Source organism: Bombina bombina, chromosome 1, assembly GCF_027579735.1.
Source record: "Bombina bombina isolate aBomBom1 chromosome 1, aBomBom1.pri, whole genome shotgun sequence".
Lineage (NCBI taxonomy): Eukaryota > Metazoa > Chordata > Amphibia > Anura > Bombinatoridae > Bombina > Bombina bombina.
Genome location: NC_069499.1, coordinates 1201667088 through 1201692754, shown reverse-complemented (window position 1 = coordinate 1201692754; position 25667 = coordinate 1201667088). Strand labels below are relative to the sequence as shown.

The following is a 25667-nucleotide window of genomic DNA, read 5'->3' as shown; positions in this document are numbered from 1 at the left end:
AGGTATCAATAGAGATGATAGAAACCACTGAATCAATCATCCTCTTAAGTAAACAGTCATTGCAAATACGTATGCATGTAATATGTATTTGTGAAGCGCTGCTAATCATCCAAAATGATTTAAAACTGTCACTTTAAATTTTCTTATTTATGAGCGCTGTCTGATTAAAAATAAATCCTCAAGTAATGTTTGCTACTTTGTTGGAAAACCTATAAAGGAAGGTAACTCCCAGTGGCATATTAGAGGATACGCAGAGCACTGCATGTGGGCCATAATAATATGTGGGACACTACAGGAGAATAGTGGCGTAAATTGACCATAGTCAAGGGACTCCCAAACAGTAAAAAACCTTCTAAGGATAAATTGTCATGTTATTTTTGTTAAAATTTTGCACATAATATACTGTCTCTTTAAGAGTAAAAGTAACTTGTCTCTGTGTACATATGTTTCTCTATATTTACATTCTTTCAGATGTTTAATTAACAGTCATCCTAGATCCTAAACACTGAAACTGTTTTATGTTTGCAGAAAAACAATCTGACAGCACACAAATATGGACTTAACCTCAGAGAAATCTAGCTGAGGTGCCCTAACACTCCTTCACCATTTAGACAAAACAAATCCGGGGCGCAATTGTAGCGCTATCCGGACACACAGAGGGGATTAGTACTGCATCCGGAAAGAAAGCAAGAAGCGTGTGCAGCCAAAGACGGCCCCAAGCTCCGCCTCATGTGCATGGAAACACCGCCACTCTCCTGGACCAAGCATATCTATTACTATTGCGCCACAGAGAAAAAAGGGCGCCAAATATAACCCCGCCCTTCATGGGCATAATATACACACTCTCCCAGTCGCATATTTACATCAGATGTGACTAACAGGAATTAACTGACCCCCTTTTGTTAAAATGTAATAACGGACAAAAAGGTATAAAACACACATCATACGGAATTAAACGCTTTAAAAGCAAATTACATTCAGATTAACCCTCACTGTAAAATGGGCATAAAATCTGAACCCTATTGATCCGTTCAGTGCAAATGTCCCCAGACGCCACACTCCTGAGCCCCAGTGCCTGCCATACCACGCTGTCATAGAATCCTCCTTTATATAATAAGAGATAACTGTCCCAGAAAAGTGCTAAACTTCCTCTGTCCTGAATCTTCTCTTGTTGTTTCAGACCCAGAATAAAAAGTCAGCACTTACCTTTGTATTCTGCCCGACAGCAGGGCAGCTCATCAGGTGTAGGAGGCTCTCTCCCTCCCATAGCCCTGAGGAATAAAATAAGCCGAGTTAAATGTGCTTAGGCTATCTGGATTAGGGCAGCAACATGTATAGGAGGCGCAGTGAGAATTATGTCCCACCAGTTCCTATTGCTTTAAAGCCACCAATTGACCTACTGTAGAGACTGATCTGGTCTAGGCTACACCCTAGAACAAAGTAGCACTCACTGGCACTACTTTAAAAATAATAAACTCTTGATTGAAGAATCTATAACTAACACCTCACTTTGCCTCTTCCTATCACTAACACAGGCAAAGAGAATGACTGGAGTGGGAGGCGTAATCCCACAAGTAAGGATGAAATCCGTGGACTCATCGTATCTTTAAAAAGAAAAATATATTCATCCATAAATATAGAAGGCACTCTCCAGATTTAACTTCAACTTGATTTCTTTATATCTTAAAGGGACAGTAAAGTCATAAGACATCCATGATTTAGACAGAGCATACAATTTTAAACAACTTTCAAATTTACTTTTATTATTTAATTGACTTCCTTCTCTTGCTATCCTTTGCTGAAAGGTTTATCTACAGCACTTCTAAAAAATCTCTCTTACTATATTGGCAAACGGATAAAAAAAAGTGACGTTTCGGGGGTTCCCCCCTTAATCATGTATGATTAAGGGTGAAACCCCGAAACGTCACTTTTTTTATCAGTTTGCCAATAAAGTAAGAGATTTTTTACAAGTGCTGTGCACCGTCTATGTGATTTGCTGTGTACCTAGGATTTGGTAGGATTCCTGGTCTTCACATGCACTGTGACACTTAATGCTGTATCAACATTGTGATTATTGGAAAAGTTTATCTAGGTTAGCTCAGGAGCAGCAAAGAACAAGGGTTCTAACTGCCGATTGGTGGCTATATATATATATATATATATATATATATATACAAACACTCTGCTAATCCGCATCTCCAGACCATATGAAAAAGAAAAAAGTATATGTCAAATTGTTAAAAGTTGAAAAATACAGCTTTATTTGGTACAAAAAAATCTTAAAATCAGTTGCATGTAAAAACATGAAAGAAAAAACAAAAGGGAAAATCAGCTACAGTCCTGCAACTGACATTGAGCAACAGCAGCCAAACATGTTTCGGGCCTAATGTCAGCCCTTGTATATATATATATATATATATATATTGTAATTGGCTCACCCAAGTGTTCAATTAGAAACCAGAAGTGCATTGCTGCTCCGTCAACAAATGATAACAAGAGAATGAAGCAAATTTGATAATAGAAGTAAACTGAAAAGTTGTTTAAAATCGTACGTTCTACCTAAATAATGAAAGTGAATTTTGGGGTTCATGTCCCTTTAATAAAGAAATCAAGTTGAAGTTAAATCTGGAGAATGCCTTCTATATTTATGGATGTTGATATGTTAAGACCCAGGTCTAGAAGGAGTAATCAAGAGTGCCAAGTCCTTTTTGGAATATATATATATATATATATATATATATATATACACACACACGCATATATATATATATATATATATATATATACACACACCAAGGATACCAGCACTCTCTAAGTAAAGGTAATGCCAGGGTGCACTCAGACGTATCTGCAGAAATAATCCAAAGGAGGCACTCGCAGTGATGCAACAAAGTGTTTAATATAGAGTGAACGTTTTCGGGGTATAATCCCCGTCCTCAGACTCCTGAAAAAAAAATCAAACAGTGCACTGTTTGATTTTTTTCAGGAGTCTGAGGACGGGGATTATACTCCGAAAACGTTCACTCTATATTAAACACTTTGTTGCATCACGGCGAGTGCCTCCTTTGGATTATATATATATATATATACACATATATATATATATATATATATACACACACACACATATATATATATATATTTTCTAAATTATCTATGAGCAAAACACATATAATCATAAAGATTACTATTGACAAAGATTCCTTTGAATCTTTCTGTCCCTTTCTAGATTCAGAAAAACTATGAATTAAATTACAAGATATCCTTAAAAGATTCTAAATATTTAAAGGGACAGCGATCTGTAAAATGGTTTTCCACTTCATCTGTTTTCCAATAACTTGTTATACCAGAGTATGTAATACATGAGGAATTACATCTTAAAATGTATTAATGTATTTTTGTATATGAATTAATTGGTTTCATTCTTTGTCATCACAAACCATTAAGATGGGCTGAGCTTGCAGGGATATAAAATATCCTTATTTTATTACTTTTTTTATACACACAAATGCTTCCAATATCTTAAACTATGTCTGTATACCAAAACCCAGTTAGAGAGAACAACTGAAACTTTTCTCTCCTAAAACCCACTGGGAGTGCAGTTTCTTCTGAGGTTTACATAACTTTGCGATAGCTAATACTTAGGTATTGAAATTGCCAGTATAGGTGTGGTTATCTCAGACAAAATCAACAATTTAAAATACCAAAATAAAAGTAAAGCATTATTTGTAAACAATCTAATACACTACAGAAGCCAAAATGGATAATTGGGAACAAATTAAGGGGGAGAACATTTTACAGTATACTGTCCCTTTAAGAGCTATAATACATTGTGTGCAAAAAAGCAGGAAGTAAAAATAAAATCTACATGGTCAGATTATTACCCTTCATAAACAGCTCTGATTTTTAGAATAATTACTGCAAGAGAGATCATCTCTTCAGTGCTACTCTGGATAATCTGCATCCTACAAAACACAAGTTGAAGTACAACCTGAATGTTATAGTATACCACATACTATTGGAAAGGCTGATCTGCCAATAATAGAACTAAAGGCAAATCACCACTACTCAGACAAAACCTTGTCAAGATATTGGGTCAGCAAAATCCTCTGAGAGCTCATTACTAAAGGAGCAGCAAGGCCATTGGTAAAATCTGTGGCATTAAAGAACCAGTGGGAAAATAAAAATACAGAACAGATATAGCAGACATACTCAAAGATACTTCTCCCAATAAAAAAAACACTAATAAAGAACATATACCCTCTGGTTACACAAGATAGAACCTAAAATATGAAAAAAAGCATCTAGAAAATACCTAGGGGCAGATTTATCATTGTCTAGACAGACAAGACACAGGCTGCAAACCTGCCTATCAGGGATTGTAAATTGTAGGCAACATTTACTGTTCATATTTATCACTGCATGACTGATGACAACACTACTACTACTCTCATGCAACTAACAAGAGCAGGGCTTGTCAATCACCATGGGTCGGTTTGGTGTAATTTTAATCTATCATCTCTAAAGTTGGTGAAGGATGTTTCATAAGCAGCAGTTCAATGCTGCATGATAAATATTGCATGAGCAAGTCTGCAACTGACATTTGCCCTTTAATAACTCTGCTATCTAGTATAGGTACAAAACCCGAGTGACTACCAAGCACAGGTACACACAGTGATCCAGAGTGATACCGAAAAATAGTTTGATGGGTGGTCTCAAACGTGCAGTAGCAGCAATTCATACTGAGAGAAGTTATACTTTGTTCTTCACATAGTAGTCCAAATATGCAGAAACCGTACTAACGTAAAAAGAATAAATACAAAGAGAGGACTTCCAACAATATACCAACCAGTTCTGAATATGATATAATTTAAGCATAAGATGAAAAGAATATAAAAACATTAATCGTTTTAAAAAGTTAATAAGAAAAACAAAACAAACACCGCTGAACATCTGGTCACTCGATGGATTTCTGAATCTATTACCTACAAATAACAGTTTTTATTTAATTTTAAATATGGCTTTTGTGTAATGTAGGCCAAGGCTCAGCTATAGGTTTTAATACAGAGTTGTAGATATGATACGGTTTCTCCGTCATTTCTTCTCATTTGACTATATCTCACAGGCAAATGCATTATGACTGAGATTTAAAGGACATGGTGATGAGTATGGAGTTTACAGTAAACATTTATTAGGTCTTGTACTACAAGAATCAAATAAACAAATCTGTCTTTATATCCAAGAGGCTGATTTTTGAGTATTTTTCACTTATTTTTGTAAATGAATCTCTCCAAAAATTGTGTACATGCAAGCCCAAGACCCTTGTAGCAAAATTATAGCCCTAGGATCAAAATACTTAATAACAATGAAATGGCTGGGGACAACAGGACAACCAGACAATGTGACCAGAGATTCCTGTCCATGGAAGTATCTGTAAAAAGTGTGATATTAAACTAACAGAGCTTTAAGGAACCCAAAGTGCAGGTTTATAGGTAATGGCTAATGTCTATTATACAGCCTGAGCGTTAATAAACACAGATGGAAAGATAGAAAATGGCTAATTTTAATAGTGGCTAAAACCTGATCAACTTTAAAGGTGCAGACCTGACTCACACATACCCCACAACACCATACAATCACTCAACAACTCAACATCTTAGGAGATTCATTTAGAAGGTGTGTGCATTTCAGAATATACACAGCAGCTCTAAATTGATTTAAGTAGTGTTTGTAATTTGTTAAAGAAAAAAAAAAAAAAAAAGGAGGATACTGCACACAGTAAACATTATCAATCTAAGGGCATTTCTATTCTAAACGTGTTTTTTCCCTGACCAGTCAAGGGCTGCACTTTTAAAGCATTAAAAATAAAATTAAAAAGACAACACTTATACGGAATGGGGGGATCAAAATTATTAAAGGCCAAAAAATAGTTAATTTTTGTGAAATGTGGATGATTACAAATAAAATTATTAAAAAAAAAAAAGTTTAGTACGACAGCAAAGTTACAAGGGAAAAAAATACACAGCTTTGTTGAAATACATCAGACTAGACTCTGCCTATACAAAAAAATTCCTCTAAAATAATTTCGGTAGTAAAATAAGAGTACTGGAGTTGTCTTTCCATTAAAGGTGAGAAGACTTGTTTTAACACTCCTTTGGGCTGTAATATCAGGAAAGGTAGGAGCAAAAACAGTTTAATGCTTGAAGAAAACTGTAGTTTGAGATTAGTATACAGCATGAGGAAAACGTTTCTCCTCCACCATTCCATAAACATCCTAAAGTGATCCATCCGGGAACACAAACCCTGCTCCTCCGGGAGGTTCAGTTCTTCCTTAACTCGTTATAAACAGGGATAGGAGAGCAGCAGCCATAGGAATTACTTAGTGCTATAGGGCAGTCCTCTGTCCAAACCACTGCTGCTGCCACCATCTGTAGGATCGGACTGAACGTTACCTTAGGTTAAAATAATGCTTGCATTATATTAATGTCTACCACCCTGTTAAAGCGGCAGCTTTCTATGCTACTGTCATTTGCCATAAAATGGTGCAAATAGCCCCTTTTTGACCCTTTAATGCACACTGCCAGTCACTAGGGCATGTTGTATAGTTGTAGGGTATCTGTAGCTCTTTTCGGATCCTAAACAGGGGCCCCCTCTGTTAGGGTGGCACTCCGAGGAGTCTGGCACTAACATTAATGGTGCTGGTTGGCGCTGGTCTTCTCTGCCAGATGCCTTAGGAAACTGTCATCATTTTGTCCCCGGTGGTTGAGTGCCTCACTCTTGAAAAGAGCTGGCGGTGGTGGCAGATGGGGAACTGGTGGAACCGCCAGATGATGTGGATGAGTGTGAGGGTGAAGGTGCAGGTGGGAAAATGGATGGGGAATTGGACGTGGTGGTAGGGCGCTTAGGGCATTAAGATTAAGTGGTGGCGTGGGACTTGTGGGTGGAGGGTGGCCTACAGAAAGGCTGTTAACACCCACCGAGGGGTTTGTAAGTGTGATCTGCAAGGCTGGTGGAACACCAACTGGACTGGTAACCCGAAAGCACTTCTCCTTGTGTGCCTTCAGCATATTTGAGAAACGGAAGCGCATTCCACACACATCACATGGGTAAGGTTTCTCTCCTGTGTGGGTTCTGCGATGGCGCTTCATGTTGGGGCGGCTGGTGAAACTCTTACCACAGATTTCACAGATAAAGGGTTTTTCTCCTGAAATGCAAAACACAAAAGCTGACAATTTGCAGGAAAACAAAAAACTGAAGCAAAGCAAATATATCCCTATATAGAAAAAAATGTAAAAAATAACTAACAAATAGTAATATCTTAATAGATTATCCTAATGACTAAAGTTATACCAATATACTAATCAGTATAAAAAACTTAAATTATGCTTACCTGATAATTTTATTTTCTTCAGATGAATAGAGTCCACCGCTGCATTCATTACTTTTGGGAAATAAGAACTTGGCCACCAGGAGGAGGCAAAGACACCCCAGCCAAAGGCTTAAATACTCATCCCACTTCCCTCATCCCCCAGTCATTCTGCCGAGGAACAAGGAACAGTAGAAGAAATATCAGGGTGAAAAGGTGCCAAAAGAATAAAAATACAGACGCTCCACATAAAAAAAAACCAAACAGGTGAGGAGCTGTGGACTCTTACCATCAGAAGAAAAGGAAATTATCAGGTAAGCATAATTTATGTTTTTCTTCTTAAATGGAAAGAGTCCACAGCTGCTTTCATTACAATACCCAAGCTATAGAGAACACTGAATGCCAAGACGGGAGGGTACAAGAGGCGACCCATTCTGAAGGCACCAGGCATGAAACACTACCCAACAAAACCCTGCTTCGTCCGAAGCCGGGAAAATGGAAAAGAAAAAAGGCCCCAAGGACACTGACCCGCAGATAGTCCAGAAGCCTAGCTAGAGACCACAAAATAAGACTCAACTGAGCTAACAGTCCCCCAGGAGACACCATCGGCCAGCAGTCGGTCCCCAACCGCTAGTGAAGGGAACACCAGCCCAAAATTCCCAAAGGGATAGGGCAAGGAGAACCAAAGGGAAACCGAAAGGTAATTCCCTAAAAGAAGAACTCCCAGAACGAGCCCAGCTTACAAAGACCCAAATGGGTCCTGTCAAACAATGGGAGGCAATGCCCAGACCAAACAAAGACCACAAGGATTAGGACCGGGCATCGGAACAGAGAAAACTTTCCTCTCAACATTGGGCGAAAGCAGCTAAGAAGACAACTGAAGACGGAGCCCTTAAAACATCAGAACACTGAAGTATACAAACATAGAATACGTGTAGCAGACCCAGAGGGTGTAAACACCTGAGTCAAGAACACACAGTCATCAGGATGACAAAGAAAGAAATACTTGCTGAGAAGTAAAAAGCGGACAAACAAGAGATCAGATTGCAAAAACTCCAGGACAGAGAGCACACTCCAGGCAATCCAAGCCGCCAGACCGGCACATAGGTCTCAAAAAGGGAGAAGGCACAGAACCGCAACAAGGCCCACTGCACCCCCGAAGATGAACAACAATCTCAGAACCTACTCCCAAGCTGGTCTGAAAACAGGGGAACAAAAGACCCCCCCCCACCAGCTGACAAAAAAGCGAAAGAATGGCCCCAGCCATTCCAACAGGGCTCGGGTGCCCACCCGAAACTCCTTGGAGACAGACAAGGCCAAAGAATCGAGCAAAAAAAGGTCCAACATAGTCTCAATGCAGAGCCAACAAGACTCCATATAGAACAGAACAACCCAGAGAGTATGTACTCTTCAACATAGGTTAAATCCTCTGTTCCACCTCCTGAAGTCCTAAGACAAGGACCACACCTCCGTAAGCAGGAGAACAAGCCCCCCTAAGAAAAAGGGTCAGCAAATACAGAGCACCTGCCCCTAAGACACAAGGCCACAGGCTGAACAAGAGATCAATCTTCAACGCAGATGAACTTGGAAGGAATCCCCCTAGAAATTAGCCTGCTATCACACAAACAAGGTGCAATAGCTGCAGCGGATACCCTGCCAATCCTTCGCCTGCAGAAACACAAAGCCATCAGGTTACCTTAGCAAACTGTCCAAGGGAAACCATTGAATAAGCGTTGGTCTCATAAAACCTGGTCAACTGGGACCAGGTCAACTAGCCAGACCAAAGGTCATAGCCCAAGTTCCCTGGAAGTGGAGAACCCCGAACCCGCCCTGAAGTCTGCAAAATCCGGTAACAACCCGCAACGGGAACCAAAAGGGAAAACGCTGAGCGGAAGCCTCAGCAACTGGAAGAACAAGGGCGAAGACAGGTCCAAGCCCCCAATTGTTTAAAACAATATCCCAGAAACTCAACACCCCGTCTGATATAAAAAACAGACCCACAGGGAGATATCAATCCAATGTCAGAATAAATAAAAAGAGAGAAGCGCTCAATAACATAATAGCTTGTTCTATGGATAGTTACCACCCAAGAATCAGCCTCTTTTTGCTCAACATGTGCCTTTCACTGAGAAGAACTTTCCTGAAGCATATCAGTCTGATCCTGACTTAACAGTCCAGTCCCAAAATACCAGGCAATCCCTCTCTGAACGAGAGAAACAGCAAAACCCCAGACGTACGTTTCGGCCTAGTGTGGGCCTCGTCAGTGAGGTGCAGCCAAATTCCTCTAGGGACACTGAGCAACGGGTCCACGTCTGGATTCCCGCATCACACTTAGGGAGACTTCCCTAGGTGTCATAATTTGCATAAATAAAAAGAGAGAAGCGCTCAACCTGGGAAAAAACAATAACATAATAGCTTGTTCTATGGCTAGTTACCACCCAAGAAGCAGCCTCTTTTTGCTCAACATGTGCCTTTCACAGAGAAGAACTTTCCTGAAGCATATCAGTCTGATCCTGACTTAAAGGGACATTATACACTCATTTTTTCTTTGCATAAATGTTTTGTAGATGATCTATTTATATAGCCCATAAAGTTTTTTTTTTTAAATAAATGTATAGTTTTGCTTATTTTTAAATAACATTGCTCTGATTTTTAGACTCCTAACCAAGCCCCAAAGTTTTATGTGAATACTGTCAGCTACCTTCTCCAGCTTGCTCCTGTTTGTGTAAAGGGTCTTTTCATATGCAAAAGAAGGGGGAGGGGGGGAGTGTCTTATTTGCCACTTGCAGTGGGCTTTCCAGCTGCATTTTCAACAGAGCCAAACTGACAGCTTCTAAGTAAGTTTTTAAACAGTTTTATACTGGATTTTTATATCAGTATCTGTGCATATTATTCTTTATAGTAGTGTCTATTACATGCAGTTATATGAAAATGAGTGTATACTGTCCCTTTAACAGTACAGTCTAGAGAGGGATTGCCTGGTATTTCGGGGCTATTTTCGAGCGCTTCTCTCTATGCAATATCCAGAATAGCCTGGATAATGAGAACACCTCACAAGTCCCGACCGAAGGAAGAGACCACCCCTTGGCCGAAGTCCAACAACCCAAAGGAGCTAAGGCATCTCAAATCAAGACACTAGAGCCCATAGGCGTTCGAACTGCCACAAGACGTCCAAAGCAAGGGGATACCTTGAGGACAAAGTCACTCGAGCAAGGCTAGTCTCCACATCATACAAGAACTATTGGAACAGTGTTCCACAGAAAGAAATGCTTGGGTAGCACTCTATGCCCAGAATAATGTAGAGGCAGGAAAATATGTAATTAAAATATAACTTTTATTGTTACAAATAAACAATTTTAAATGTAACAATAAAAGTTATATTTTAATTACATATTTTCCTGCCTCTACATTAGTCTGGGCATACCCAAGCATTTCTTTATGTGGAACACTGTTCCAATAGTTCTTGTATGATTAAAAATAATGCTAGCACCACTCCTCAGATTTAGACGATACACAAACCAGGGTAATATATACCTTTTAAAAATCAATTTGAAATAAGAGGAGCTTGCCTTTATAGTGCCCTTGTCAAACTTGTGTGTATGAATTAGTCTCCACATCACCTCCAATACGAGTCAGAGGATCACATGAAAAAAAGGATGCAGAACCCAAAGCAGAACCCAAAGGAGACCCCAATGTCCTCAAAAAGGAACAACCATTTCCCGAAGGGAAAACCAGGACCCCAAAAGGACCATGGAAGGAACAAGTCCGAAAGGACAATTTCCAGAGCCTCAGAAAGGTCAAACCGCCCAAGACAGCAGTAAGGAGGCACTAAGCCCCCAATCCTCCTACGTGAGGAAGAACACACTCAGTCCCAAGAGTATCGGAAGAAAAAGAGTGACGCAGCGGAACTCCACTGACCCAGTCAACCAGCTTGAAGGCTAAATAAGGACTGATAATAAAGATAAATCAACAATCAGGAGATTACGTCATCCCCTCATGTCTAATGAGGTGAGCCATTCGAAGTAGAATACTGCAGATTCCCGTATCCATTAAGGATAGGGTCCTCTAATAACTCAAAAACGTGTTTAAATAAATCGCGAAGGCGCGCTATTCTGTAACGAAAGGCACAACACTCAGGACAGCTACACCCGCAGGGAACTGCATAGGCCCACCCAAGGCCAGGAAACCCGTGACAATAGGGCACAAGCACAAATGCAAATAAACGTCTGGACTTTGCAGACACAATCGCCAAAAATATGTAAAAGCGAAAATGTGCTGCGACCTCCGGGGGGGGAACAAACCATCCTGCAAGGAGGGATAAACATAACCGGGTTACCGCATGTGTAGTAGTAGGGAGTGGTAGGGAACTCGCCTTGCGGAGGACAGAACCCCCAGAGGCAGATGGGCTCAGCGGTCCCTTGATTCCCCGAGCCCGAGGAACAAGGCGCTCGAGAAGGCATACAGAACATAATTGATTTACCTGTGTCAATGGGGCCAATTCGCATTCTTCACAAGTCGAAGAATCTGAATCTGAAAGTTGAACAGTATCAGCATCAGAATCCTCCATAAATGGATAGAGAATATATTAATATGGACTATAAGAAAACAAATTCAAAACGGCACCTGACACCCACAATGGCTGGGGCACTCACCACCTCCTATGAACCAGACACTGGCAGACTAGAATTTTTCCGTTGCCACACGTCAGGAATGCGGAAATAGAAGACCAGATCGTAAACATGCCCAGTCACAAGGTGAACTGTATAGTAAAAAAAAAAAAGCGCGCCCAACCATAAGGTCGCGTCAATTCCAAAGGCCTTTTTGTTCCAAGCCAGGAGTCCAGTTAACACTACACATAAGCAGATTGAATCACATAACAAACATTATTAAAAAAAACCCTGATCAATAATCCCCCTCAAGAGATATTAACCCTCGATTCCAAGATACCAAAAGGAGTCTCACCGAGACCCTATATTCTTTATAAGTCCCGCAAGATGGCCCTTACAGGAAACAAATAAGTTACAGTACATTCTGATTAAGTAAAAGGAAACGATCTTACCGCCGTGGAATAGGAACACGGCCCTTCAAGAGTAACGGATAGTAGCAGCGCCTCCGCCATGGACTCGAGAGAAGAAAGCAGGCAGCGAAGCGAAGTTCGACAATGTTGACTGCTTGTGGAGCTGTTAACATGAGTCGGGTGGTTTTGCAGAAAGACTCTCCCTGCATCTCCGGACTAACTTTCATCCAAGACCTCACTGAAAAACTGATAGGATTACTTATAACTTCCGTCCCATGCCGAAGAGTACTACCCTCCATAAGAGACAAACAAACTTCTGACACTTCTCTGCCAACCTCCTGGGACAAAAGGCAAAGAATGACTGGGGGATGAGGGAAGTGGGAGGAGTATTCAAGCCTTTGGCTGGGGTGTCTTTGCCTCCTCCTGGTGGCCAGGTTCTTATTTCCCAAAAGTAATGAATGCAGCTGTGGACTCTTTCCATTTATGAAGAAAATACCCCACCTAATTTATAACCTGTGAACGTGAAACCACCAAAAGTTTTAAAACACAAAGGTTATAAAATAGGAAAAATTAAATCAATCAATGATCAGTGTATTGTGCTTATACATTTACAAAGTAGTTTCCATACATAGTACATAAACGTTGTAAAAAAAGAAAAGTTACTGTTTATCCAAATGTTTCTATTTTTACAACAATATTTAATATCTTAAAGTTGATAATGCCTCAGTTATGGGGAACATGTATGAGTGCTGCTTCTCCGAATACAGTATCCATGGACTTGTAAACAGACTGAAAATCAGTGCTTGCTGTACTTTTAAATCTTGTGTGTCTGTCTACATTTTAGGGGCACTTAGCAATAAATGTTGAGGCTTTTAATGTGAATCGGAGGTGCAAATCTCTTGTGTATTTTGTTTTTGAAAATTTGCATACAAAATTAAATTTATAAAAAAATAAAATTAATTTTAAAGACCAAATATAAGTGTATTAGCAGATTCAGTCGCTAAGTAATAAAGCGAAATACAGTGGGGGTATTGAAAATAATCACATTTTGTTGCTTTGCAGCACAGTTTTTGCTTATCCAGTTCTAATAACTCCAATTTATAACATCCAAATGAAAGATATAACACCAACATGTCAAGTAAAAATAAAGCCAAATCAAAAACAGAATCAGAGTTGGAAAAAGGATCACCCCCCTATGTCAGTATTTTGTTGAACAACCTTTTGCTTTAATTACAGCTTTTAGTCTGTTGGGATATGTCTCTACTAACTGTGCACATCTAGTCTGTGCAATATTTGCCCACTCTTCTTTGCAGAACTGCTCCAGTCCAGCAATATTTGATGGTGACCGTTTGTGGACTGCAGTCTTCAAGTCATGTCACAGATATTCAATGGAGTTTAAGTCTGGGCTCTGACTAGGCCATGGGACATTCACCTTTTTCTCCTTCAACCACTGTGTGGTCATTTTTGGTGTGTGCTTTGGGTCTTTGTCCTGTTGAAAGGTAAACCTTTTTTCCCCATTGACAACTTCCTGGCAGAGGGCAGCAGATTTTCTTCAAGACTTTGACAGTATTTTGCCCTATTCGTTGTTCCTTCTATACTGACAAGTGCTCCAGTGCCTGCTGCAGAGAAACACTCCCATAACAGGATATTACCACCTCCATGCTTTACTGTAGGTATAGTGTTATTTGGATAGTGAGCTATATTGGATTTCCTCCAGACATATCGTTTGGTGTTGAAAGTAATTAAATTTTAGTCTCTTCTGACAGAACACCTTTTCTCCAACATAGGTGTGTCCGGTCCACGGCGTCATCCTTACTTGTGGGATATTCTCTTCCCCAACAGGAAATGGCAAAGAGCCCAGCAAAGCTGGTCACATGATCCCTCCTAGGCTCCGCCTACCCCAGTCATTCTCTTTGCCGTTGTACAGGCAACATCTCCACGGAGATGGCTTAGAGTTTTTTAGTGTTTAACTGTAGTTTTTATTATTCAATCAAGAGTTTGTTATTTTGAAATAGTGCTGGTATGTACTATTTACTCAGAAACAGAAAAGAGATGAAGATTTCTGTTTGTATGAGGAAAATGATTTTAGCAACCGTCACTAAAATCCATGGCTGTTCCACACAGGACTGTTGAGAGCAATTAACTTCAGTTGGGGGAACAGTGTGCAGTCTCTTGCTGCTTGAGGTATGACACATTCTAACAAGACGATGTAATGCTGGAAGCTGTCATTTTCCCTATGGGATCCGGTAAGCCATGTTTATTCAGCAAGTAAATAAGGGCTTCACAAGGGCTTATTAAGACTGTAGACTTTTTCTGGGCTAAATCGATTCATTATTAACACATATTTAGCCTTGAGGAATCATTTTATCTGGGTATTTTGATATAATAATATCGGCAGGCACTGTATTAGACACCTTATTCTTTAGGGGCTTTCCCAAAGCATAAGCAGAGCCTCATTTTCGCGCCGGTGTTGCGCACTTGTTTTTGAGAGGCATGGCATGCAGTCGCATGTGAGAGGAGCTCTGATACTTAGAAAAGACTTTCTGAAGGCGTCATTTGGTATCGTATTCCCCTTTGGGCTTGGTTGGGTCTCAGCAAAGCAGATACCAGGGACTGTAAAGGGGTTAAAGTTCAAAACGGCTCCGGTTCCGTTATTTTAAGGGTTAAAGCTTCCAAATTTGGTGTGCAATACTTTTAAGACTTTAAGACACTGTGGTGAAAATTTGGTGAATTTTGAACAATTCCTTCATGTTTTTTCGCAATTGCAGTAATAAAGTGTGTTCAGTTTAAAATTTAAAGTGACAGTAACGGTTTTATTTTAAAACGTTTTTGTACTTTGTTATCAAGTTTATGCCTGTTTAACATGTCTGAACTACCAGATAGACTGTGTTCTGAATGTGGGGAAGCCAGAATTCCTATTCATTTAAATAAATGTGATTTATGTGATAATGACAATGATGCCCAAGATGATTCCTCAAGTGAGGGGAGTAAGCATGGTACTGCATCATTCCCTCCTTCGTCTACACGAGTCTTGCCCACTCAGGAGGCCCCTAGTACATCTAGCGCGCCAATACTCCTTACTATGCAACAATTAACGGCTGTAATGGATAATTCTGTCAAAAACATTTTAGCCAAAATGAACACTTATCAGCGTAAGCGCGGCTGCTCTGTTTTAGATACTGAAGAGCATGACGACGCTGATAATATTTCCGAAGGGCCCCTAACCCAGTCTGATGGGGCCAGGGAGGTTTTGTCTGAGGGAGAAATTACTGATTCAGGGAACATTTCTCAACAGGCTGAACCTGATGTGATTGCATTTAAATTTAAGTTGGAACATCTCCGCATTCTGCTTAAGGAGGTATTATCCACTTTGCATGATTGTGACAAGTTGGTCATCCCAGAGAAACTATGTAAAATGGACAAGTTCCTAGAGGTGCCGGGGCTTCCAGAAGCTTTTCCTATACCCAAGCGGGTGGCGGACATTGTTAATAAGGAATGGGAAAGGCCCGGTATTCCTTTCGTCCCTCCCCCCATATTTAAAAAATTGTTTCCTATGGTCGACCCCAGAAAGGACTTATGGCAGACAGTCCCCAAGGTCGAGGGAGCGGTTTCCACTTTAGAAAAAACGCACCACTATACCCATAGAGGATAGTTGTGCTCTCAAAGATCCTATGGATAAAAAATTAGAAGGTTTGCTTAAAAAGATGTTTGTTCAGCAAGGTTACCTTCTACAACCAATTTCATGCATTGTCCCTGTCGCTACAGCCGCATGTTTCTGGTTCGATGATCTGATAAAGGCGGTCGATAGTGATTCTCCTCCTTTTGAGGAGATTATGGACAGAATCAATGCTCTCAAATTGGCTAATTCTTTCACCCTAGACGCCACTTTGCAATTGGCTAGGTTAGCGGCTAAGAATTCTGGGGTTGCTATTGTGGCGCGCAGAGCGCTTTGGTTGAAATCTTGGTCGGCTGATGCGTCTTCCAAGAACAAGCTACTTAACATTCCTTTCAAGGGGAAAACGCTGTTTGGCCCTGACTTGAAAGAGATTATCTCTGATATCACTGGGGGTAAGGGCCACGCCCTTCCTCAGGATCGGCCTTTCAAGGCAAAAAATAAACCTAATTTTCGTCCCTTTCGTAGAAACGGACCAGCCCAAGGTGCTACGTCCTCTAAGCAAGAGGGTAATACTTCTCAAGCCAAGCCAGCTTGGAGACCAATGCAAGGCTGGAACAAGGGAAAGCAGGCCAAGAAACCTGCCACTGCTACCAAGACAGCATGAAATGTTGGCCCCCGATCCGGGACCGGATCTGGTGGGGGGCAGACTCTCTCTCTTCGCTCAGGCTTGGGCAAGAGATGTTCTGGATCCTTGGGCGCTAGAAATAGTCTCCCAAGGTTATCTTCTGGAATTCAAGGGACTTCCCCCAAGGGGGAGGTTCCACAGGTCTCAGTTGTCTTCAGACCACATAAAAAGACAGGCATTCTTACATTGTGTAGAAGACCTGTTAAAAATGGGAGTGATTCATCCTGTTCCATTAAGAGAACAAGGGATGGGGTTCTACTCCAATCTGTTCATAGTTCCCAAAAAAGAGGGAACGTTCAGACCAATCTTAGATCTCAAGATCTTAAACAAGTTTCTCAAGGTTCCATCGTTCAAGATGGAAACCATTCGAACTATTCTTCCTTCCATCCAGGAAGGTCAATTCATGACCACGGTGGATTTAAAGGATGCGTATCTACATATTCCTATCCACAAGGAACATCATCGGTTCCTAAGGTTCGCATTCCTGGACAAACATTACCAGTTCGTGGCGCTTCCTTTCGGATTAGCCACTGCTCCAAGGATTTTCACAAAGGTACTAGGGTCCCTTCTAGCTGTGCTAAGACCAAGGGGCATTGCTGTAGTACCTTACTTGGACGACATTCTGATTCAAGCGTCGTCCCTTCCTCAAGCAAAGGCTCACACGGACATTGTCCTGGCCTTTCTCAGATCTCACGGATGGAAAGTGAACGTGGAAAAGAGTTCTCTATCCCCGTCAACAAGGGTTCCCTTCTTGGGAACAATAATAGACTCCTTAGAAATGAGGATTTTTCTGACAGAGGCCAGAAAAACAAAACTTCTAGACTCTTGTCGGATACTTCATTCCGTTCCTCTTCCTTCCATAGCTCAGTGCATGGAAGTGATCGGGTTGATGGTAGCGGCAATGGACATAGTTCCTTTTGCGCGCATTCATCTAAGACCATTACAACTGTGCATGCTCAGTCAGTGGAATGGGGACTATACAGACTTGTCTCCGAAGATACAAGTAAATCAGAGGACCAGAGACTCACTCCGTTGGTGGCTGTCCCTGGACAACCTGTCACAAGGGATGACATTCCGCAGACCAGAGTGGGTCATTGTCACGACCGACGCCAGTCTGATGGGCTGGGGCGCGGTCTGGGGATCCCTGAAAGCTCAGGGTCTTTGGTCTCGGGAAGAATCTCTTCTACCGATAAATATTCTGGAACTGAGAGCGATATTCAATGCTCTCAAGGCTTGGCCTCAGCTAGCGAGGGCCAAGTTCATACGGTTTCAATCAGACAACATGACAACTGTTGCGTACATCAACCATCAGGGGGGAACAAGGAGTTCCCTAGCGATGGAAGAAGTGACCAAAATCATTCTATGGGCGGAGTCTCACTCCTGCCACCTGTCTGCTATCCACATCCCAGGAGTGGAAAATTGGGAAGCGGATTTTCTGAGTCGTCAGACATTGCATCCGGGGGAGTGGGAACTCCATCCGGAAATCTTTGCCCAAGTCACTCAGCTGTGGGGCATTCCAGACATGGATCTGATGGCCTCTCGTCAGAACTTCAAAGTTCCTTGCTACGGGTCCAGATCCAGGGATCCCAAGGCGGCTCTAGTGGATGCACTAGTAGCACCTTGGACCTTCAAACTAGCTTATGTGTTCCCGCCGTTTCCTCTCATCCCCAGGCTGGTAGCCAGGATCAATCAGGAGAGGGCGTCGGTGATCTTGATAGCTCCTGCGTGGCCACGCAGGACTTGGTATGCAGATCTGGTGAATATGTCATCGGCTCCACCTTGGAAGCTACCTTTGAGACGAGACCTTCTTGTTCAGGGTCCGTTCGAACATCCGAATCTGGTTTCACTCCAGCTGACTGCTTGGAGATTGAACGCTTGATTTTATCGAAGCGAGGGTTCTCAGATTCTGTTATCGATACTCTTGTTCAGGCCAGAAAGCCTGTAACTAGAAAGATTTACCACAAAATTTGGAAAAAATATATCTGTTGGTGTGAATCTAAAGGATTCCCTTGGGACAAGGTTAAGATTCCTAGGATTCTATCCTTCCTTCAAGAAGGATTGGAAAAGGGATTATCTGCAAGTTCCCTGAAGGGACAGATTTCTGCCTTGTCGGTGTTACTTCACAAAAAACTGGCTGCTGTGCCAGATGTTCAAGCCTTTGTTCAGGCTCTGGTTAGAATTAAGCCTGTTTACAAAACTTTGACTCCTCCTTGGAGTCTCAATTTAGTTCTTTCAGTTCTTCAGGGGGTTCCGTTTGAACCCTTGCATTCCGTTGATATTAAGTTATTATCTTGGAAAGTTTTGTTTTTAGTTGCAATTTCTTCTGCCAGAAGAGTTTCAGAATTATCTGCTCTGCAGTGTTCTCCTCCTTATCTGGTGTTCCATGCAGATAAGGTGGTTTTACGTACTAAACCTGGTTTTCTTCCAAAAGTTGTTTCTAACAAAAACATTAACCAGGAGATTATCGTACCTTCTCTGTGTCCGAAACCAGTTTCAAAGAAGGAACGTTTGTTGCACAATTTGGATGTTGTTCGCGCTCTAAAATTCTATTTGGATGCTACAAGGGATTTTAGACAAACATCTTCCTTGTTTGTTGTTTATTCCGGTTAAAGGAGAGGTCAAAAAGCAACTTCTACCTCTCTCTCTTTTTGGATTAAAAGCATCATCAGATTGGCTTACGAGACTGCCGGACGGCAGCCTCCCGAAAGAATCACAGCTCATTCCACTAGGGCTGTGGCTTCCACATGGGCCTTCAAGAACGAGGCTTCTGTTGATCAGATATGTAGGGCAGCGACTTGGTCTTCACTGCACACTTTTACCAAATTTTACAAGTTTGATACTTTTGCTTCTTCTGAGGCTATTTTTGGGAGAAAGGTTTTGCAAGCCGTGGTGCCTTCCATTTAGGTGACCTGATTTGCTCCCTCCCTTCATCCGTGTCCTAAAGCTTTGGTATTGGTTCCCACAAGTAAGGATGACGCCGTGGACCGGACACACCTATGTTGGAGAAAACAGAATTTATGTTTACCTGATAAATTACTTTCTCCAACGGTGTGTCCGGTCCACGGCCCGCCCTGGTTTTTTTAATCAGGTCTGATAATTTATTTTCTTTAACTACAGTCACCACGGTACCATATGGTTTCTCCTATGCAAATATTCCTCCTTAACGTCGGTCGAATGACTGGGGTAGGCGGAGCCTAGGAGGGATCATGTGACCAGCTTTGCTGGGCTCTTTGCCATTTCCTGTTGGGGAAGAGAATATCCCACAAGTAAGGATGACGCCGTGGACCGGACACACCGTTGGAGAAAGTAATTTATCAGGTAAACATAAATTCTGTTTTTCCATGTGGCCTCAGAATCTCCTAGGTGTGTTATGGCAATGCTCAGTTGTGACTTTTTCCTTGCAACTCTCCCTTACAAGCCACATTTGTGGAGAATTTGTGATATTGTCATCACATGCACACAATGACCACTCTTTGTGATAAATTCCGGCAACTGCTTCAGAGTTGCTGTGGGCCTTTTGGTAGCCTCTCTGACCAGTTTCCTCCTGGCTCTTTAATCCAGTTTGGAGCGACGTCCTGATCCAGAGAGGGTCTGTGTAGTACAAAATACCTTCCACTTCTTAATAACATACTTCACTGTGCTTTTAGGCATTGATAAAGCCTTTGATATTTTTTTGCATCTATCTCCTGACTTGTGCCTGTCCACAACAATATTCGGAGATCTTTTGACAGTGCCTTGCCACCCTTAGTTGATTATTTGCTTCAGTTGCATTACCAGGGACTGAGATGCTCCAGGAAAGCTCTTTTCATGCTGAGCTAATCAATATGCCCACAGCTGATGACAGTTGAAGGTCAAAAAGCTTTGTGTGTGCCGTTGAGAAGGTGATTAGCTACACCTGATTGAGTTTACAAGTAATTTTAGGAGGGGGTGATCCTTTTTGCAACTCAGTGATTCTGTTTTTGAATCGTCTATTTTTGCCTGACATGTTGGTGTTATATTTATCACTTTGATGTTATAAGTTGCACTGAGTAATTACAACTGGATAAACAAAAGCTGTGTGTCTTAGTTTCAGGCTGCAAAGCAACAAAATGTGATTATTTTCAAAGGGGTGATTCTTTTCAATACACACTGTATCAGTAATGCAAATATTTCTGTCTCTCTTTCAATGGGGATATTAGGTCCAAATTAATAACTACTAAAGATACAGCATAGACAAGAGACAGATGAGTTGGTCAGTGAGGGTAAAATAGTTTATGTTTTGTTCATTTAAGAAACGTTTCTGAGACATTTTTCAAGGAAAAGAGGGGAGGAAATAAACTATAAATGCTACTGAAGAGTGCAATGAATTTGTCATGAAGGAGGGCAAACGATCTGTCATCAATGACTAGAGAGGGCAATGATTCTGTAACTAAGGAGCAGAGAGGGTACGGGCTCTGACTCTGTTTAGCAAAGATGGACAAAAAAGGACTTGACACTAAGCAGAGAAAGTGAGATGGGTTTTGAAAGACAGGGAAGAGGAAAGCAATGTCTCACCAGTGTGCGTTTTCATGTGTTCATCAAAGTACTGCTTCATGTTGAAGTCCTTTCCACACCATTGGCACATAAACTGCTTGTGCCCGATGTGGATACTCATATGTGATCTCAACTGGTATTTGTATTGGAACCTCTCATCACAGTTCTGTGGGACAGAAGACCATTTGTAGTACAGTTAAAGCTGCCAGCTCATAGCAAGATAGACAGTATCATAAGAGAAAGAGACACAAATATTATATAACATAGCAATAAACTACAGCAAACTATAATTCAGTTGTAACTTCTCCACAACAGCCATGGTTTTCTTCTTCCTGAACCTATGAATTTGATACCGCCTTTACCAGAAATGCTATTCTTCTTGCCCACCACAAAAAAAAAAACCCAACAACTTTGATTTCATATCAGTGCAAAACAGAGTGCAAGCTATTTGCCAATACATTAACAGCACAAGGTTATATGATGTTATGAGAGGGGTTGTACAAATAGGATTTGTATAATTAGTACTGTAAGTCATTAAATCAAACCAAAGTTAGTTTTGTGTGCCTCAAGAAAAAAAAGAGAATGAACAGAGGGAAGCCACAAGAGAAAAAAGAGAGGAGTGTTAAAAGAAAACTGACAGGAGAGAGCCACAAAATTAGAGGGAAAAAGGAAAAAAAGAAAGGGAAACCAAAAAGCAGAGATAGAGGTGAGCCACAAGAGAACAGTGTGTGGGGGCAAAGAGATAAAGCTATTAAAGGAGACAAGAAAACAAAAATGTAACACATAAAGGAACAAGGGGGAGAGAGACATGGGGAAACCCAAGAACACAGAAGAAATATGAGAAACAGGTAGTGAGATGCAACACTAGTAAAGAACAAAACAAAAAAAACAAAAAAAAAATGTATGCTTACCTGATAAATTTCTTTCTTTCCGGATATGGCGAGTCCACAACTTATTCTCTCAGGAGGCTGCTGTCTAGCAGTCTCATAAGCAAAACGGATAATACTTCGCAACAAGAGAGAAAGCGAAGTAGTAGTAGCTTTCTGACCCTTACGCTTTCCAGAAAAACAAACAAACAAGGCAGAGGACTGACGAGAATCCTTAATCGCTTAAAGGTAGAATTTTAGAGCATGCACAATATCCAAGTTGTGCAACAAACGTTCCTTATGACAAGAAGGATTAGGACATAGAGAAGGAACAACTATTTCTTGGTTAATATTTGTACCTGAAACCACTTTAGGCAGAAAACCCAACTTAGTACTGAGAACCACCTTACCAGCATGGAAGATAAGGTCAGGGGCAGGGCAGAGAGCTCTGAGACCCTCCGAGCAGAAGAAATAGCAACAAGAAACAAAACCTTCCAAGATAACAACTTAATATCTATGGAATGTAAAGGCTCAAACAGAGCCTGTTGCAAAACCTTAAGAACTAAGTTAAGGCTCCAAGGAGGAGCAACAGACTTAAAGACAGGCCTGATTCTGACCAGGGCCTGACAAAATGATTGAACATCTGGCACATCCGCCAGACGCTTATGTAACAAAACGGATAATGCAGAAATCTGACCCTTCAGAGAACTGGCTGATAAACCTTTCTCCAGACCTTCCTGGAGAAAAGAAAAAATTCTAGGAATTCTGACCCTACTCCAAGAGTAGCCCTTAGATTCACACCAATAAAGATATTTACACCATATCTTATGGTAAATCTTTCTAGTAACATGCTTGCAAGCCTGAATCATGGTCTCAATGACCGACTCAGAAAAACCACGCTTAGACAACACTAAGCGTTTAATCTCCAAGCAGTCAGTTTCAGAGAAACAAGCTATTATAATTACAGATGCTTTCTCCTGTTTGATACAAGCAGTGACTTGTGGAAGGGGAGCAAACTGAGGAAACAGGTATGCTAGACTAAAGACCCAAGGTACCGCTAGCTAGAGCATCTATTAGGACGGCCTGAAGATCTCTCAACCTTGAGCCGTACCTCAGAAGCTTGGCGCATCAGGATCCAACTCCGGCATCCCCCATTTGAGGGTTAACCTGGAGAACACTTCCAGATGGAGAGCCCACTCCCCGGGATGAAAAGTCTTTCTACTCAGAAAATCCGCTTCCCAGTTGTCCACCCCTGGAATGTGGATGGCAGATAGACAACAATTGTGGGTTTCCGGAATAATCCGAGCCACCTCCTTCATGGCTAAGGAACTCCGAGTTCCTCCCTGGTGGTTGATGCAAGCCACTGAGGTGATATTGTCCGACTGGAACCTGATAAACCGGGCTAAGTGCAACTGAGGCCATGCTATCAGAGCATTGTAAATCGCTTTCAACTCCAAGATATTTATGGGGAGAGCAGACTCCTCCCGAGTCCATAGGCCCTGCACCTTTAACGAGTCCCAGACAGCTCCCCAGCCCAGCGGGCTGGCATCCGTGGTTACAATGACCCAGGAAGGAAGCCGGAAGCATGTGCCTCAAGAAATGTGCCTCAAGATATATGCCCCTGAGAACACCACCACGGGAGAGAATCTCTTGTCGACTGATCTAGATCTATCCTCTGAGACAGATCCGAGTGATCCCCGTTCCATTGTCTGAACATACATAGCTGTAGTGCTTTCAAATGGAATCAAGCAAAGGGAATGATGTCCATGGGACCAACCATCAGACCAATTAACTCCATACATTGAGCCACTGATGGCCGAACAGTAGACTGTGGAGAGAAGCAAGGAGAGAATTTTGGATTTTCTGACCTCTGTCAGAAAGATCTTCATAGACAGAGAATCTATTACGGTGCCTAAGAAAACCACCCTTGTATCTGGAACAAGGGAACTCTTTTCCAGATTCACTTTCCATCCATGGGAACATAGAAAAGACAACAAGATGTCTGTATGAGAGTTTGCTTGTTGAAAAGATGGCGCCTGAACCAAGATGTCGTCCAGGTAGGGTGCCACTGCAATTCCCCAAGCCCTGATCCCTGCCAAGAGAGTGCCCAGAATCTTTGAGAAAATTCTGGGAGCTGCGCAAGGCCGAACGGAAGAGTCACAAAATGAAAAAGTGTTTGTCTAGAAAGGCAAATATCAGGTACTTGTAATGATCCCTGTGAATGGGAACATGCAGATACGCATCCTTCAGGTATATGGTCGTCATAAACTGACCCTCTTGAACCAAGGGTAGGATGGACCGAATGGTCTCCATCTTGATGGATGGTACACTGAGAAACTTGTTAAGACATTTTAAGTTTAAAATAGGCAGAAAGGTTCCCTTTTTTTGGGAACCACAAACTGATTGGAATAGAATCCCAGACCCTGTTCCCTTTCGGGGACAGGAACTATTACTCCCATGGGAGAAAGGTCCCAAACGCAATTTAATAATGCCTCTCTTTTTATCTGGTCTGCAGATAATCTTGAGAGAAGAATCCTGCCCTTGAGAGGAAAGGTCTTGAATTCTATTTTGTAACCCTAGGACACTATGTCCACAGCCCAAGGGTCTGGGACATCTTATACCAAAGCCGGATAATACAGAGAAAGTCTGCCCCCCACTTGGTCCAGGTCCAGACCTGGGCAACCCCTTCATGCTGACTTAGACTGAGCTACGGATTTCTTAGATTACTTTCCCTTGTTTGAAGACTGATTGGGTTTCCAAGACGACTTGGAGTGATCCTGCTTGGAAGAGGGAGAGGAAGACTTTCCATTGGGATTACAAAAAGGAACGGAAATTACTGTCTCGTCCTTTAGATCTATTTTTCTTGTCTTGAGGTAGAAAAGACCCTTTCCCACCAGTAATGTCAGAGATGATTTCTGGCAACCCAGGGCCAAACAAGGTCTTACCCTTGTAAGGAAGAGCTAAAATCTTGGACTTAGAGGTCACATATGCTGACCATGATTTCAGCCACAAAGCCCTGCAGGCTAGCACAGCAAAGCCAGAAATCTTGGCTCCTAGCTTAATAACCTGCATGGTGAATTAGAAAATCAGAAATAAAGGAATTGGCTATCTTGAGAGCGTTAATCCTATCTTGGATTTCCTCCAAAGGAGTCTCAACCTGAAGAGACTCATACAGGGCATCGAACCAATAAGATGCCGCACTGGACACCGTGGATATACAAACTGCCGGTTGCCACTAAAGGCCTTGATGAACATACATCTTCAAAAAAGCCTCCAGCTTCTTATCCATAGGATCTTTAAAAGATCAGCTATACTCTATAGGAATGGTAGTTCTCTTAGCCAGAGTAGAAAACAGAATTTATGTTTACCTGATAAATTACTTTCTCCAACGGTGTGTCCGGTCCACGGCGTCATCCTTACTTGTGGGATATTCTCTTCCCCAACAGGAAATGGCAAAGAGCCCAGCAAAGCTGGTCACATGATCCCTCCTAGGCTCCGCCTTCCCCAGTCATTCGACCGACGTAAAGGAGGAATATTTGCATAGGAGAAATCATATGATACCGTGGTGACTGTAGTTAAAGAAAATAAATTATCAGACCTGATTA

At 41.6% G+C, this 25667-nt stretch overlaps 1 protein-coding gene across 2 annotated transcripts in view; it reads right to left on the bottom strand.

Moving 5' to 3' along the window:
• Positions 1-5169: 5169 nt before the first annotated feature.
• ZNF652 (zinc finger protein 652) overlaps positions 5170-25667 on the bottom strand; it is a 320040-nt gene continuing 299542 nt past the window's right edge. For both annotated transcript variants that reach the window (XM_053700175.1, XM_053700180.1), the window contains 2 exons: positions 21218-21362; positions 5170-7204 (listed from right to left, as the gene is read on the bottom strand). In XM_053700175.1, coding sequence (XP_053556150.1) covers positions 6690-7204; positions 21218-21362 — 660 coding nt within the window. In that variant the 3' untranslated portion in view covers positions 5170-6689. The remainder of the gene's footprint in view (positions 7205-21217; positions 21363-25667) is intronic.